Consider the following 17,453-nt stretch of genomic DNA (forward strand, 5'->3'; position numbering starts at 1 on the left):
AAGGGAGCTCAGTCTTCTGTCTTAGGACCTTCAAGCCTGGAATGAGACCTACTCACATTATGGAGATTAATCTGCTTTATTCACTGTTTAGTTTTAAATATTAATTACATCTAAAACAACAACAACAACAACAACCAAACCTTTCCCAGTGATACCTACATTGGAGTTTGATTGAAAAAACAGACTCCTTAGCATAAACAAGTTCACATATAAAATTAGCCACAGTATACCTTCACAAAATGAAGGAAGCAGTGGTTAAGGAAGAAAGATGCATGTTCTCTCTCTTTTCCTAATCAGCTCATTTTTATTTACATGAGAATCACATTTATATACCAGTATCTCGTTTATTTCCAAGAGAGTATTTTGGCTTTATCATGGATCTGAGAGAAGTGTTATTTTTATATATATATATATATGCAATATTTCAATTTTTTATTTTATGTTTTCAGACAGCCTTTGATTGCTGGCATGTACCTTATGATGTCTGTTGACACTGTTATACCACCAGGAGAGAAAGGTGAGTAATGGCCACTTAGTATTTACTGTTCTGTCACCAACTAATCTATAAGAACATATGTATAGCACATTCTGTGCACTTATAAAATAGTCAATATTTACATGCATATCTGAAAAATAAATCAGCTTTTTAGTGTCCTTGGATTTTTAAATGGATTTTTAAATGGATTTTTAAAAATCATTATAAGCCAATAACATATTGATTTTTCAATATTTATCTATAGATATGCCAAGAATAAAGGTCCATGGGTTGGTTGTGTGTTGTATAAAGACTAAATTTTATTTTATAAGTCAGCTATTCACTCTTTTCATGTAAAAGTTAAACTGCATAATATACAGTGGTATGAACTATTGTGTTTGGAAAGCTTCAAAAATCAAGAGGCTAAAAAAATCTGACATGGCTCAGCGTGATCCTTAGATGTAGTAAGTTCCCTGTTTGCAAACTGGAGATAGCACCTGATACTCCTAAGCCTGAATGAACTACAAGAATACATATAGTATCTTTGGTCCAACAAAAACGTCACACTGCATGTGGCATACATGTGTGAGTGACAGTCTTTTAAAGTTATTCTTAATTATGGTTTATCTATTAATATTTTAGAAGCATATTTATTTGATCTTTATTATTTGCTAGACTGTAAGAAATGCAAAGTATATAAAATGTTTTAAGCATAAGCTACCAATGTGTTCATTCTAGGCATTTATATTCAATTTTCAAAGTTCTTTTCGCATTAACATAAAAATAAGTTTAATTTTTTTTCAGCAGAACAAATTTCAAGAAAAAGATAACAAAGAAATCATGCCTCTGCCTTTATTCAGAGCTCTTTGCTTTGTCCCTATCATTGTGCTGTTGAATGAAATAAAAATTTGAGGGGAAAATAGGATCAAAGCATAGTGTATGAAAAAGATTTGAATAAGTAAATATGAGGCAAGAGGCTCTTAACACACGTTAGTGAAATGTCAGGCACAGAATTAATGTTTGATGTCTGCTTGGTGATGAGTACGTGTTTATTTCATGAGAAAGCCAAGTGCTACTACCCGAGACTAACCAAAACAAAAACAAAAACAAAAACAAAACAAAACAAAAAAAAAAGTGACTGCTCTCTCTGGTTTTGTTTCCCACAGTAGTGAATTCTGATATTTCATGCCATTATAAGATGTATCCAATGCACGTGTTTGCCTATAGAGTTCATACTCACCATTTAGGTAAGAACTCAAACTGCATGCTAATTTATAAATATCTGACATACGCTTGCTGGTACTGTAAATATACAAATTGAATTATACTTGGCCTTAAGAGCATTTCATTAAATTCCTTGAACTTTTATGCTGCTTCATCATGATTTCGTTAAGATAGTCAGTACTTTGAATTCTGTACCTTGAATAGTTAGACTTTATTTTTTTGAAAAGGAAGTAAATATTAAGTATGTCTTTTGCTTTTCTAATAGTTTGTTACATTGCACGATTCTGATTTGTGTTCATTAAGGTAAGGTCGTGAGTGGATACAGAGTAAGAAATGGACAGTGGACATTGATTGGACGCCAGAGTCCCCAGCTGCCACAGGTGTGTAGAGTCTAATTTAATCCCAAGAGGAAGTAAGTTCCTTTTAATTCCTTATGTAAGTCTTTCATGAGTTTTTCTAGGATCCAAAAGTCTCTGACCCTGTTTTCACGGTATCTATGTACTATAAATTCCAATTGGAACTCCAGTTTGATGTTTTCCTTATCAGGTCTTGCAATGTGATGGCAGTGCTTTTCTTTTTTCTAAGAAGTATTTTTATGAATTCTATGAGACTTTCATATCATTACCTTGATCATTCCCAGCCCTCCCCACAAATCCACCAACCTTCCCAGGCACCCAACTTCAAGTTCCTGTGGAGTCCCATTTATGTTGCTGACTGCATTTCTGAGTGGGCCCTACCCAAGGGTGTGGTCAGCCTAACCCAGAATCACACCATTAAAGACTACTGACTCTCCTTCCAGCAGCCATCCACTGATAGTCCTCAGTTGGTGGAGGGACTTCCTGGCACCTTCCCCACCTCCATTCCAGAACATTCTGCTTTGAGCTTGCACAGGCCTTGTTCATGCTGTCACTTCCTATGTGCAACTTGAAGTCATCCAGCACCTCTGGCAGTTAGTCTTCTGCACTCTCTTCTGAGGAGGTCTGGCGTGATCTGGACACCCCATTTAGGGCTGAGCATTCCAAGTTGTCTTCTCTCTGCTTGCTGATTAGCTGGGGGCTCTGTGAATTGGCATCTGCGCAAGACAGAGCATTTTGATGAAGGTTCTGAGATGCAGGGATCCACGGCATAGTAACATCTTTAGGAGTCATCTTAGGGTGATAGGATTGCCCACCCCGTCATTCCTATTTCAGAAAGTTCTTCTCCCAGTCTTACTGGGGGTGGCGTGCTTTATAGTGTTTGTTTATTTTAAAGGCTGGCACCTGTGGTATAATGTGGAATTGATGAGTTAAAGGGGAACTCATTTTATCTTGCTATTACTTGTGAAAGAACAGGAGAGCTATCCATGTGTCTGTCTTCATCCTTTCTACCCACAATGCTCCAAGCCTCACATTAGTCAAACATGTAGTTCTAGGTAGTAGTAGTAGTAGTGATTTTACTGAATTGATGAATTTGTCTTCTGGGCAGGCTTTCTACCCTGTGGAACACCCTGTAGAAGTTACTTTTGGTGATATACTGGCAGCAAGGTGTGTGTTCACTGGTGAAGGAAGGACGGAAGCCACCCACATCGGGTAAGATTCTGCACTCCCCTATTCAAAGAGAGTATATTAGGTTAAGCCATGGTTGTAGGTAACAGGTATCTCTGTGGATGAATGATACACGTGTTTGATATCATGATAAATCATAACAAACTAGCATTATATCACTCCCTAACTGACTGATTTAGGAAAGTCCTAGAAAATGTCCTCGCTTTTTCCTACATTTCTTCCTGCCTTCTTGTTGCTTTGCATAGTACAGTTGCTGCAAGACCCTGTTTCCTCTTTGGATTTGTCTTAGTAAAGAAACTAAAACGATCGCGAACATTTTCTTTTCACAAGAGTCCTTTTGCCCTTCTTTTAAGGTTAAGCAAACTAATCCTCAGACGTGGTTCTTTCGGTGTGCTGCAGCTGATTTCAAGTCTGTAATTCTCAGTTGCTTGTCTACTGGGCAGGGATGGCATGCATTCCCTTTGCAATAAGAGATGTCAAGACATGTAACCACTTTTGAAAATGCCTAAGCTCCTTCAAATAATTTTAATTCATGTCATAAAATATATTGACAATTTCTAAAGCATCAGGAATCTTTTTTGAAATAGATTAGAAATATCAAATGAAAGGAAATTTTTCTTAGGCTTCCTGTTAGAAAAAAGGCAGGTGCCTCATTTCCATGTTGAAGTCAGTTCAAAGATACTTCCTGAGTCTGTGTGGAAGTGAGAAAGAAGTTACAGAAAGTAAAGTTGATACAGAAAGAGGATTATCAGAAGAGTGGCAACTGTCAACCAGGATCCACCCTGGAAGGGAGAGAGGAAGGACAGAGGAGCATTTGATGGACTTTTCATGTCACTCTAAGATGCATTTTCATTTTATCTTAATGGGAAAACACTGTCAATTTGTACTTACGAAGCTTTCCAATAGTCTTCCTATTGTATAACGTTTCTTAAATTTTTGGAGGAGACTGGAAAAAAGCAATAACATTACTGACAGTATCGTAAGAATGATCATTCACGGGGGAGCCTTGACAACTAGAGACAACTACAGGGGGAAGAGGGAGCAGCCACTCACCCTGGGTCAGTCTTTGACACTGGAGGTAAAGTGACCCAGGGCCTATTGGTCAGCTGCTCTGTGCTCTGTGCTCTTGTGGGGCCACAGGAATGGTAGTTAAATGCCAGGGGTTGTTTTGTTAACCTTCTCAGTAAGTAAAAGATGTAGTTCAAAACCGACACTTTCAGAGCCTTGCACGTATTGATGCGCAACCTAAAGTGCGAGGCAGAAGATTTTAGCCTCGAGGACCTTAACAGTTTAGGTAAGGGGCATAATTATAGCCTTGGCCAGATTGTGTCCTTGGAGTTTCCTCTCTGAGGTAATTTCTGCCATAGACATTAATGGCTTGTTATAGTGCCAGAACAAGGAACTGGAGTGGCCTCCAGGGACATCTTTCTGATTCATGAGTACAGAATTCTTGTCTTTTAAAATTGTACATCTTGCTTTAAAATAATACCCCAAAATGATGACAATACTCTATTCTTTTGTAGCTTTCTTGGAAGATAAAGCAAATACTATTTTTAATAGAATTGAAGTAGAAAGGATTATAGGAAATTAAGTTATTAAAGGATGAGTGTATATTTTGAATATTTAATTTATACTACTGATACATTTTCCCAGAAGAATGATAAACTAATAAGACAAGTTTGCAGAAATCTAAACCTGGGTAAGATTTTTATTATAGTGTTGCATGCCTATAGTTCTTACTGTGCCTTTTAAATTTAGAAAGAGAGCCAGGCTCAGTGGCACATGCCTGTAATCCCAACACTCAGGGAAGCAGAAATAGGTGGATCTCTGTGAGTTCAAAACCAGCCTGGTCTACAAAGTGAGTCAATGACAGCCAAGGCTCCACAGAGAAACACTGTCTCAAAACAAAAACAAAACAACAACAACAAAAAAAAAAAACAAAAAAAAAAAAAAAGAAAGAAAGAAAGAAAAAGGAAAAAGCTTAGAAAGATGCTGGCTGCAAGTGTTTCTGTTTTATACATTAACAGGTGTAGTCTCCATAGGGTACTATAGGGTGATAGATGAAAATGTAAACAGAAAAAAATGATTCCTTATTAACCTATACTCAGTAAACCTCCCTCCTTCTCTCCCTCCTTCCAGCTAGCACATACATGTTTAGGCAGCCAAGCTCACTGGATGTAGGTCTGACCCAGCTTGAAGCGGTCAGGTGCAAATCACAGTTGCTTCAGGCTAGTTGGGGGCCCCTTGGTGTTCCTAGAGAGTTATCAACTAGACTTGGGAAGAAGTTTGCCCTATACCACCCTGAAACCAAGTTGGTTGGCCCCCTAGGAGCATTTTCAGCTAAGTGATATTTCACGGCAGCCAAGTTAAATTCCTGTTGTCTTATGATTTTAAGAATAGAGAGAATTTGGCTTAGATGAACCGATTCTGATTAACTGTCAAAAGGGACTTTAAAAATGGAGACTTTAAAAAAAAGAAAGTGTTTAGGTAATAAAAGCATGAAATGTTATTATATTACTTTACATTTATTTCAAATATTTTATTAAAGAAAAAGTAAAATAATTTGCATGAGAAAATGGAGACTTAAATTTCATATTAGAGATTCATTTCAATATATTGCCATTGAGAAATAGATGCAGGCGTGGTGGTGCCTACCTGTTGTCCCAGCTCTTTGGAGGCTGAAACAGGACGATCGATCACAGGTTTGAGATCTTTCCGGGCTACCTGGTCAGTTCAAAGCCAACCTTGGGTCTGACATGACTTTGTAGGAAAATAATGTCTCCAAACAAAACAAAAATAGGTTGATTACCAACCTGCATGTCTATCATGAGTGAATAGAAAAAGAAAATATGACCACCAAACCAAATAACCCAATTGAGAAATGGGGCTTGGAACTGAACAGAATTCTCAACAGAGGACTATCAAATGGCTGAGAAACACTTAAAGAAATGCTCAACCTCCTTAGTCATCAGGGAAATGCAAATCAAAACAACTCTGAGATTCCATCTTACACCCATCAGAATGGCTAAGATCAAAAATTCAAGTGACACCACATGCTGGCGAGGATGTGGGGAGAGAGGAACACTCCTTCATTGCTGGTGGGAATGCAAACTAGTACAACCACTTTGGAAATCTATCTGGTGCTATCTCAGAAAACTGGGAATAGGGCTTCCTCAAGACCCAGCTATTCCACTCCTTGGAATATACCCAGAAGATACTCTAGCACACAACAAGAAAATTTGCTCAACCATGTTCATAGCAGCCTTATTCATAATAGCAAGAACATGGAAACAGCCTAAGTGCTCATCAGTAGAAGAATGGATAAAGAAACTGTGGTACATATACACTATGGAATACTACTCAGCTATTAAAAACAAGGAATTCCCGAAATTTGTGGATAAATGGATTGAGCTAGAAATGATCATAATGAGTGAGTTAACCCAGAAGCAGAAAGACTTAAATGGTATATACTCACTTATATCTGCATACTAGCCCAAGGGGCATGTCCCATGAAAGCCTTCACTTACCAGGAAACTGGGACAGAGGGAAGGACATCCTATTGGGACTCTAGATGAGAGAAGCATGGGAGAATAGCAAAGTAGAAGGATCCAGAGGGTCCTAGAAACCTACAAGTAGAACATTATGTTAGGCAGATTTGGGCCCAGGGGTCCTGCTCAAACTAAGGCACCAGCCAAGGACAATACAGGCGGTAAACTTCAAACCCCTACCCAGATCTAGCCAATGGTCAGAACATTCTCCACAGTTGAGTGGAGAGTGGGATATGACTTTTTCACGTACTCTGGTGCCTCACATTTGACCACGTCCCCTGGAGGAGGAGACCTGGTGGCACTCAGAGGAAGGACAGCAGGTTACTGAGAAGAGACTTGATAACCTATGAGCATATACAGGGGGAGGTAATCTCCCTCAGGAAGGGGAATAATGGGAAAATGGGAGGGAGGGAAGAATGGGAGGATACAAGGGATGGGATAACCATTGAGATGTAACAAGAATAAATTAATTTTAAAAAATTTAAAAAGAAAAAGAAAATATGGCATATTACACAATAGGATACTGTTCAGCCTTTAAAAGATAAAAGGGAAAACTGATTTCTTGCATGGATGAATCTGTCTTTGTGCTAAGTAAAATAAGCCATGCAGAGAAATACTGAATGATATTCCTTTTAAAAATACTACATTTGTGTGTGTGTGTGTGTGTGTGTGTGTGTGTGTGTGTGTGTGTGTGTGTGTGTGTGTGCCTCACAAACATCTGTGCCCTACAGCATATGTGTGGAAGTCAGAGGGCCACTGGGAGGAGTCAGTTCTTTCCTTCTACTCTGTGGGTCTCAGGAATTGAACTCAAATCTTTAAGGTTGTTGGCAGGTGCCTTTATGCACTGAGCCATCTTGTCAGGCCAGTGATCTTACTTGTATACATGCAGTCTAAAAGTGCTGAACTGAAGCGTCAGAACAAAGGTCAGCGGGGGTCAGAGTTAGACAGAATAAAGTAGGAATGAGGAGAATTGTTGACTAGAGGATGGATATTTTTTAAAAGAACATGAAAATACATTTTTATTTTCTGTTAGACAACAAAGTGACTATATATAATATGTTTTTTTTAATAAATAAATGAATTGCAAGTGCCTGACTATTAAGAAGTGGTAGTCATGAAAGGTGGTGGATATACTAAAGTAATTTAATTATTCTTCGTTGTATGCACATGTTCCTAATAAACGTAACTAAGTAAGCTTCGTTAATCAAAAGTAATGTTAAGTGTACATTTTAAACAGCTGCATTTAAGTCTAGATCACCTAACCAGTATACTTAAGAATAAAATGTTACATGTAAATGTGTATTTATCTGAAATCATAAAATAATGTATTTTAGAGAAGGCTGCATAAAGTATATGCTAGAACATTGTTCCAGTGAACCTGATATGCCGGACAGTGGTGCAGATTTCACATTCAGTGAGACTTCTCTAAATTAATTTAAAATGTTTAGTCAGGTTCAAACAATTAGAATCTATTTAAGCAGTCAATTGAGCTAATTAAGTCAGCTAATCACCCAAAAGTTTTTAGAGTAAAATATCTAAATCCTGAGGATTATTAGGTAGCATTTACCTATTTGATCATTTCATTAGTCATATTTTCACTTTGAATGTGTTATTTCTTGAGAATATGAGCAGAAGAGAATATGACTATGAATACAAGATATTTATACAAAACAAGTACAAAACTTTCATTGCCATTTTAACTTACTTTTCACTGTTATTTTATCATAAACTAAATAATGAAAGTTGATTGTGAATTTTTATTTTTAATATATTTTATTAATATTTTCATATTACATCTCAATTGTTATCCCATCCCTTGTATCCTCCCATTCCTCCCTCCCTCCTGCTTTCCCCCTATTCCCCTCCCCTATGACTGTGACTGAGGGGGACCTCTTCCCCCTGTATATGCTCATAGGGTATCAAGTCTCTTCTTGATAGCCTGCTATCCTTCCTCTGGATTATGACATTTTATATATGCATATAATATACTCTATTCATAGTCACCCTATACTACTTTGTCTTGTTGCCTCTCGTCTTCTCCAGTCCCAACTCCCTTCCAAAATAGTCTCCTTTCTACCTCATATCTCTTTATTAATTAACATTTTAAAGTACAGTATTTGCAAGCACAGTATTACCCCTTATTGTATATCTTTAAAAGGATGTAACTTTGATAAGACAAATTCTTTGACATTTCATATTAATTTCCCAAATGTGTATGGCCCGTTGTGTTTGTACCGAAACCTAGCTTCTGCTGACTGTAAGAAACAGGACTTGGGAGAAACAACCATGTAGCTTGCAGAGTGTCACTGCCTATAACCTATGCACAACCCATGGACTGGAGAGGTTTCTAATGATCCATTTGAGAACACTTGCCACTTTCTCCAGTCTCCATTTTGTACCTTTCCGTTAAAGCTCCTGTGACACTGAGATTAATGGTAGATATGTAAATACAGATAAATGCTTTTCAGAAACACCACAGAAAGCATGTGCATTTGGACTAACTCACCATCCAGCAGTGTGGTGTATCAGAGCCAGCGCATTAGAACATGAAAGACGACGGGCAGTTAGTTAGTCAGCAAGGTTGTTCTTCATCATTCCCCACTTGTTTCGAGGTGTTCTTTCCTTCCAGGCTCAATAAAGCACATCAGATTTAAAGCTACTCATATTAAGTGTGCTTAGTGTAAAGGAGAAATTATGGTGCGGGCACTTGATTGTGGAATAAGTGCAGCGCTGTAGTGTAGGATTAGTGCTGGTACCCACACTCATCATTTTAGAGAACACATTGGCATTTGGGAATGTTTAAACAGACAGGGGCCTGGGCAGACACGCAAGCACAGCCTTGCTCCACCACTACTTTTCCATGTGAGTAACTATTCGCATGAGTGGGTGAATTGCTTATGTTGACCGCTGGAAAATAATGGTCTGCATGTCAAAATACTCCCCACCCACCCCCGGGAATACAGAAAGCAGTCCTTGTGATTTTAAGCTCTGGGTTTGGGTTTTTTTGGTTTGTTGTTTGCTGTTGTTTTTTTAAGTGAGGGTGGGGGGGAAGCCAGGAATGATTGTGGAATAACGCTAACCAGGTGTGGGTCTGCTGCTGCACCCTGAGTTCTACCCATCCTCTGCATGGGCTGGGCTCCTGTCAAACAGAAGGAGGAGCTCCGCTCCCTAGACTACAAGGCCAGTTGGTGGTAGATAGGAATTAAGTGTGTTCCTTTGTATTCAGCCTTTCCACTGAAATTTTCCTTACGACAACCAATGTTTATCATTTATTTGCCAACTCATTTTTGCATCCCAGAGTCAGTACCTCAAATGAACTCTGTTGGTGAGCAGAATGTTATTTCTCACAGAACCACATGCTTAAAGATGAGCATGTTTATATGTCTTCCTGATGAATACATGCTATTAATTATATTAGTGTACCATGTGAATAGGTATGTGTGCGGTATAAGCACATACATGTACAATATATGCATTTGTATTTTTATGTGTAAATTCTTTCAAGCAAATATATGGTAAGATAATTCATGTTGGAAGTTGCTACATTATATTTTATTTTTTAAAAATTTACTAAAATAATAAATAATGATATTAAGGAATAAAGAACAAAGTATTATATTATTTTAAAATACTTAACCGTTTGTGTATAACCATATGCATTTTTCTTATTTTTGCTTGTTTTATTTTCGAGATTATAATTACAACATTTCTCCCTTCCCTTTCATCTCTTCCATATACCCATCCTTGCTCTTTTTCAAATTCCCGGCTTCTGTTTTCATTTGGTTATTGCATGCATATATGTATGTACATATATATTCATAAATGCAACCTGCTCAGTCTGTAAAATGTAACTTGAATATATGATCTTATGTCTGACCACTGGGTATTAGATAACCAATTGGTACACTCTTCCCTAGGGATGACTATTACTCCAAGTGTCAGCATTCCTTACTCCTTTATAGCAGTTCTTTACGTAGAATTGATGCCCCATGGATTTTTCCCCATCCAGTCTGTCATGTATATTTCTGTCCGTGTTCAGCCCATGTTTGGACAGTCATATTGATGAGACTTTAATGGGTGTAGCCTCTGACATTCTTAGGAGACACCATACCACACCTGACCTTCTAGTTAGCTGAGGTTCTTTCTGACTCCTCTTCCGCCATGTACCTGGAGCCTTAGCTGCAAGAGTGATTGGTAGATGATTCAGATGGACTGGGAGCTGACACTCTGCATTTTGATTGGTCTTCTCTTGGGGTCTCCATCTGTCCCTTAGTGAGGGGAAAGGTCACACTTCTCTGTGTGTATAAGAAACAAATGTAAGCAGGTTACCAAGAAGAGACTTGATACCCTATGAGCATATACAGGGGGAGGTAATCCCCCTCAGGAACAGTCATAGGGGAGGGGAATAAGGGGAAAATGGGAGGGAGGGAAGAATGGGAGGATACAAGGGATGGGATAACCATTGAGATGTAACAAGAATAAATTAATTAAAAAAAAGAAACAAATGTATAGGTTATTACTAGGGGTTGCATTGACTCAGTGGCACCCCGCTATGATGACCATGAACTGCAGTGGCATGTACAGCATGACAACTGTAAGGGCGCAGTAGTGGCACACGTACTTTGGCTCTCTCATTGGACTGAAGACCCACTCAACGGGAGGGAAACTATGCTTGGTAGTGGAAACCTAGCTGACTTCTCAGAGCTAGTAAGGCGTGGATACTGGAGAAGAACCTACAACCAAATGCATTTTTCAAATGTATCACCTTGTACTTTTCCACATATAACTTTTAAACTGGTCATTGTTCTCCTTGCCTCTGGTATTAGTGTAAAATTATTTTAGTTTATGCTACTTTCTTATTTCATATTCTAACATTTATTAATTGCTATCACTGACTTGTTCCTAGTAACAGGAGTAAATTATTTTCCTTATCACCGTATGGGCTGATAATTCTATTTAGCAAACATTTCACAGTTCAGTTCCTTGTTCCCAGATTGATTACCGTTTGTGTATAAAATCATATTGTCTGCAAATAAAGATACTTTGACTTCTTCCTTTCCTATTTATATACAATTGATATCCTTCAGTTGTCTTATTACTCCAGCTATTGAATAGATATGGGGAGAGTGGACAAACTGGTCTTGTTCCTGGTTTTAATGAAGATGCTGAGTCTCTCTCCCTTTGAGGTTGGAGTTAGCTGTGAGCTTCCTGTACCATGTCTTCATCATCTTGGGACATATTTCTTGTGTCCTGTAGTGGCCAGCTTTATATCAACTTGGCAGAAGGTAGAATCTTTGGAGAGGAAAGAGCCTCAGTTGAGAAAATGCCTTCGTAAAATTGGACTGTAAGCAGGCCTGTAGGGCATTTTCTTCATTGGTGATTTATGCGGAGGGTCCAGCCCATTGTGGGTGGTGCCACCTGTGTTAGTGGTCCTGGGTTCTATCAGAACGCAGGCTGAGCAAGTCATGTGAAGTAAGCCAGTAAACAGTACCCCTCTGTGGCCTCTTCATCAGCTCCTGCCTCCAGATTTCTGTCCCGTTTGAGATCCTGCCTTGACTTCCTTTGATGATGAACTATAATGTGGAAGTGTAAGTTAAATGAACCCTTTCTTCTCCAACTTGCTCTGGTCATGGTGTTCATCACAGCAATAGTAACCGTGACTAGTACATAACCCTGGTCTCTCTAGGACTTTAATTATGAAGAGGCACTGAATTTTGTCAAAGGCCTTTTCTGCATCTAACACAGTGGGCTTTATCTTTCAGTATGCCTATGTGGATGGATTACATTTATTGATTTAACTGTTGAACCATCCCTGCATCTCTGCAATGAAGCCAACTTGATCATGGTGGATAATCTTTTTGATGTGTTATAGGATTTCGTTTACATGTATTTTACTGAGAATTTTTGCACTTGTTTTCAAAAGGATATTGATAAATAGTCCTCTTTTTTGTATAATCTTTATGAGGTTTTAGTATCACAGTAATAGTGGCTTCATAAAAAGAATTCCTTCAGTTTCTATTTTGTGGGAAAAGTTGGGGAGTATCAGCATTGCTTTTCCTTTGAAGGTCTGATAGATTTCTGTGCTGAACCCATCTGGCTCTTGCTTTTTGTTATTGTTGTTTCCAGGCTTTAGTATTTCTATTTCAATGGGAATTATGGGTCTTGGGTTAGACAGAGTTCTCTAGAGGACAGAGCTTCTAGAATGAATCTATGTGTGTTAAAAGGAAATTTATTGCAAAGGCTTACAAGGCTGCAGCCCATCTAGTTCAACAATGTCCGTCTGCTGATGGAAAATCCAAGAATGTGAGAGTTGTTCATTCTACAAGGCTGGGTGTTTTTGCTTCTCTTCAGTATGCCTTGGAATAGGTTCCAGTGCTGGTGAAAGAATGGCTCTGCATCAGAGATGAACCTCTCTGCACGAGTGAGGGCAAGCATGTGAAAACCAAAGGCTTCCTTCTTCTGTGTTCTGTTCTATGGCACCACTTGGTCCCTGTAGAGCACACAAATTTTTGACCAGCCCTAAAACTGCCACATATAAAATTTGGATGGTGTTTTGACACTATAAAGAAATGCATAGTGAACAGGTGTTGTTTTGGGGTTGCTTCACTTCACCGTTTGCTTTTATTTCATGGAAAAGGCTGTTAAAATGACATTTATCAGATTTGCAGTAGGAAGCCAAATGATTTCTAAAAGATAACCAGAGCCTGTCCTCATTGCAAGAACCAATTCCTGAGGCCTCACAGGGGCCATCCATTTCCACAGTTTACAGGAATCACATCCTATTTGGAAAAGGTTTTTCCCTCTTTTCTTGCTGATGTCATCTATGTTGCTATGGAAAGGAATTGATTGCTGCATGGCACTGCTGGAAAAATCAACACTGATGAAATTCTCCAGAGCAAACAGTCTGCTTTAGAAAGCTGGGTTTTGATTAGGCTTGCTAAAAATTGTTATAACTAATAACCAAAAGGAAATGTTGTTTTTCTAGAACTAAGTTGCTGTGCAAAGTGTGTGGCCACAAACCTCCTTAATTACCACCGAGGGACATAAATACCTGGTAGTCTGTGTTGACTGGGGAAGGGAGCATGCTTTGTAGAGGATCAGGTGTTATTTCTGTTACTGTTTTCTTGGACATGGCTCTTTCGTTGTTTTAAACATCTATACTTAGCATTATCTGTTGGCTGCACAGTCCTCCCCGGGTATGATGTGCACCCCTTAGAAGCTGTTAGTCAGACTTCCATGGCAGTCTCTGTTGGCCATTCTTTTCCTTCTTTGCTACCTGACTCTAGTTGCAATGTCACATATCAGGGATTATACTTAGGATGCTTTAGGTGGCCCATCAGTATAAAAAGGAGGCAGTGAATCCAAAACAAGCTTCTAGATACTGGACAGTCAGGGTACTTGCAAATAATGCGTGATGTTCCTATTGAAGTGTTTTAAGCTTTGCCATCTGTTCTAGTTGCGTTTCTGTTTGTTTGATAGCATACCCTGATTTAAAAAAAAAAAAAAAAAAAAAAAAACAGCGCAAGGAAGAACGAGTTCATCCACTCCCAAGTGCAAGCTGCAGACCACCATTGCAGGGACGTAAGGGCAGGTGGAAAGTGAAGCCGTTTGTGACACCCACAGTCAAGAGCAGAGAGAAGGCAAATGCATCCGTGCTCTACTCAACCTCTTTTAGCTCAGGGCCCAGCCCAGGGAGGGTACCACTAATGTCATGTTCTTCCCATGTCATTTAAATCAGCCAATCACCCACAGTCAAGCCCACAGGTGAATATTACGTAGATCATTCTCATTGAAAGGCGCATCCTTTCCCAGACACCTGACTTAGTTTTGACTATCTACGTGGTACAGGCTACAGTCATCTGAGAGCCGAGCCTCAACTGAATGATGGCACAGATCAGAGTAGTCTAGCCTCTTGCTTGATTCTTGGTTGATGTAGGAGAGCCCAGTCCACCATCTCTAGGCTGCTGGCACTGGGCTTCTAAGGAAGTTGCCTAAGCTTAAGCCTGCAAATGAGCCAGAAGATTGTGTCCCCACACCATTACTGCTTCACGTGCCTCCTTGAGCCTTGGCCCTGACATCCATTAATGATGGACTGTCACCGCTAAGCTTAAAACACACCCTCTCCTCCCAGGCTTTGCTTTTGGTCAGAATGCTTTCTTTCGAGCAACAGAGATGACGCTAGACTACCAGATGGATCTAGATTGTTGCAAGTTGATACTCAGAACTAGCCATGGCACCAACATCAAATATACGATGTAATTTATTAAAAATGTGACTGGTTTATGTATGGGCTTTATAACACAGCAGGTAAATGAAGAACAGAAGGATTTAGGAAGGAAGCTACTTAGATACTATTTTCATCTGGGATACTGGGTGATGGCCACAGAGCAACCAGAGACCAATATTTCAGTGCGAGAGGGAAATATACCTTTGTGTTGGAGTCTATGTTAGGTTTTAATGAAAAATATAAAGTAGATGCAGTTTTTTGCTTTTGAGTCCATCGTTGGCAGTCTTTCAGGCTGCATTTTTCCTGCACTAAGGATGTGTTTTATATGAACAGTTTAAATGGTGTGTCTCCTTTATTCCCCCTACAGTGGCACATCTAGTGATGAAATGTGCAACTTATACATTATGTATTACATGGAAGCCAAGCACGCCGTTTCCTTCATGACCTGCACACTGAACGTGGCCTCAGACATGTTCAGAACTATACCAGCAGAGGCCAATATTCCACTTCCTATAAAGTCTGATATGGTGATGATGCATGGACACCACAAAGGTGAGTGCAATGTTTACCATAGAGTACCCTCTGGTTCTGTGCTCTGTGTTTTCGTTTGTGTCTCATGTAACTTGATGTTGACTCTATTTCTTAGCAATTAAACTTTATTATGCAACCCAACTAGCTTATAAAAGAAGGAAAAAGGTTAAAGGGACGAAAGAGTGAACCTTCCGGTAGCCGTTCCACGGGACGGATCCTTAGGTGTCTCTCTGGCAGGCGTGCTGATCCAGCTTGTCCGCTGCTCCTGCACCCTCTCCCTGCAGCCGACTTTGTTTTTCTCTCTTCCCCAACTCCCTCAGTCACGTGGGGAGGACCGGCTCCTTCTCCCAGTGAGGGTCCATTAGAAAGACAATAGACCAGGTGGGGTTCCCAGGTCTGCTTCCAGAATTCCAAACCCAGGATGGCTCCACTCAGTCTGTCACAAGGTATTCATGGGGTGCCCAAGGGTAAAGCCCACCAAGACTGCTCCCACCTGTGACAAAGCTTACTCCTTCCCACACATCCCCCTTCTCTTTAAAAAAATTAAGAACTATAAACACACATATACATATATACAAAATCATCAGGTATCAAGTACATAACCAAGTCCTTTTATACTAGTTAACCTGAGAAAAAATATTCCACTATTCTACCAAAGAGAGTCCCTTTTTTTTTTTTTTTTTTTTTTTTTTTTTCATGAGAAATTTCAATTATCCATCTATAAAGGTGTTTTTAATTCTTAAACTAAAGCTTCTAGTAACACTGTGGCTATCTAGTCTTCAATCCCATCAGAGATCCAAGAAGGAAAATCTATCTAATAAAGGATGTGCTGGCAGGCAACTTTCAAGTTGCATAGGACAGAGAGAGCAGACTGCCTGGATATTCACCGAAGTCTCTCCTTCATTGGGGCAATCAGTCTTCAGCCTTATCGGCCCAAAACATCCAACAAACTGCTTTTTGAAGCAGGAAATCCGACGGTCCGGTCCATCTAGTCTCTTCAAAGCTGGACAGTCAACTTTCCAGCATCACTGTTGATCATTGCAGCCAGTCAGCCTGTCATCAGCAGTAGAGATAAGAGCATTTTCTCTGTCCAGTGACCATTCTGTCACCTGCGTCTCTTGAAGCCCCCATCTTCAGTGATGCAAATGGAGAAGCGGCCAGGAGTGGATGTCCCTCTCTGTCAGGAAAGCCCTCATCTTTAAATGCCATATTCTGTGGATCTCTGAAGAGTTTGAAAACCAACTCTATCTATTCCTACAGTTAGCTACTATTCCTATGGAGACATATACAAGAAATTAAACAAACCTGCTCTATGACAAAGTAAGTTAGTATCTAGTAGGATTTCTTCGTAACTAAATATCAACTCTTATCCCCAATCTTCCTGAACATTTTTTCCTAAGACATTAGTGGTACATGAATAATACATTAAATAAACATTGAATAAAATGAACTTAAGTTTCTAACATACAATATATAATATTTTGTCAACATATAACATACAATACATAAGGCAAAAATGAAAGACAATATACAATTTAAATTTTTATCAATGAAGCAAAAGTTGAAGTCTTAAATTTCCATCAATCAAAAGTCTTAAATTTTCTTCAATCTACAATACCAATGTAAGATTTTTGAAGTTAGTAGATTCAATAATCTACTTTTAGTCTACAAACATGTGTCCTCCCTTCCTTCCCCCCTTTCCCTTAATATTAAAAGGGATAGAAAGTAAGAGAGAAAGAAAGATAGAAGAAAGAAACCCCCAAATGAACGTTTATTAATTGTAACTAACCCCGTTAGGCAAAGATGAGCATTGGTAACCCACCAAAAACACCCACTCTACCTACTGGGAATGGGGGCGTCGTGTTCTCAAAATTACTTTATGCTGTTTCGGAGAAAAATCTTTT

General features: G+C 39.1%; 1 protein-coding gene across 10 annotated transcripts in view; it reads left to right on the plus strand.

Moving 5' to 3' along the window:
• The window catches only part of Pam (peptidylglycine alpha-amidating monooxygenase), a 179,339-nt gene that overhangs the window by 85,448 nt on the left and 76,438 nt on the right, over nt 1–17,453 (plus strand). For all 10 annotated transcript variants that reach the window (XM_051154406.1, XM_051154408.1, XM_051154407.1 and 7 more), the window contains exons 8-12: nt 450–517; nt 1,642–1,722; nt 2,003–2,079; nt 3,164–3,267; nt 15,386–15,570. In XM_051154406.1, coding sequence (XP_051010363.1) covers nt 450–517; nt 1,642–1,722; nt 2,003–2,079; nt 3,164–3,267; nt 15,386–15,570 — 515 coding nt within the window. The remainder of the gene's footprint in view (nt 1–449; nt 518–1,641; nt 1,723–2,002; nt 2,080–3,163; nt 3,268–15,385; nt 15,571–17,453) is intronic.

This window comes from Acomys russatus, chromosome 12 (assembly GCF_903995435.1).
Source record: "Acomys russatus chromosome 12, mAcoRus1.1, whole genome shotgun sequence".
Classification (NCBI taxonomy): domain Eukaryota; kingdom Metazoa; phylum Chordata; class Mammalia; order Rodentia; family Muridae; genus Acomys; species Acomys russatus.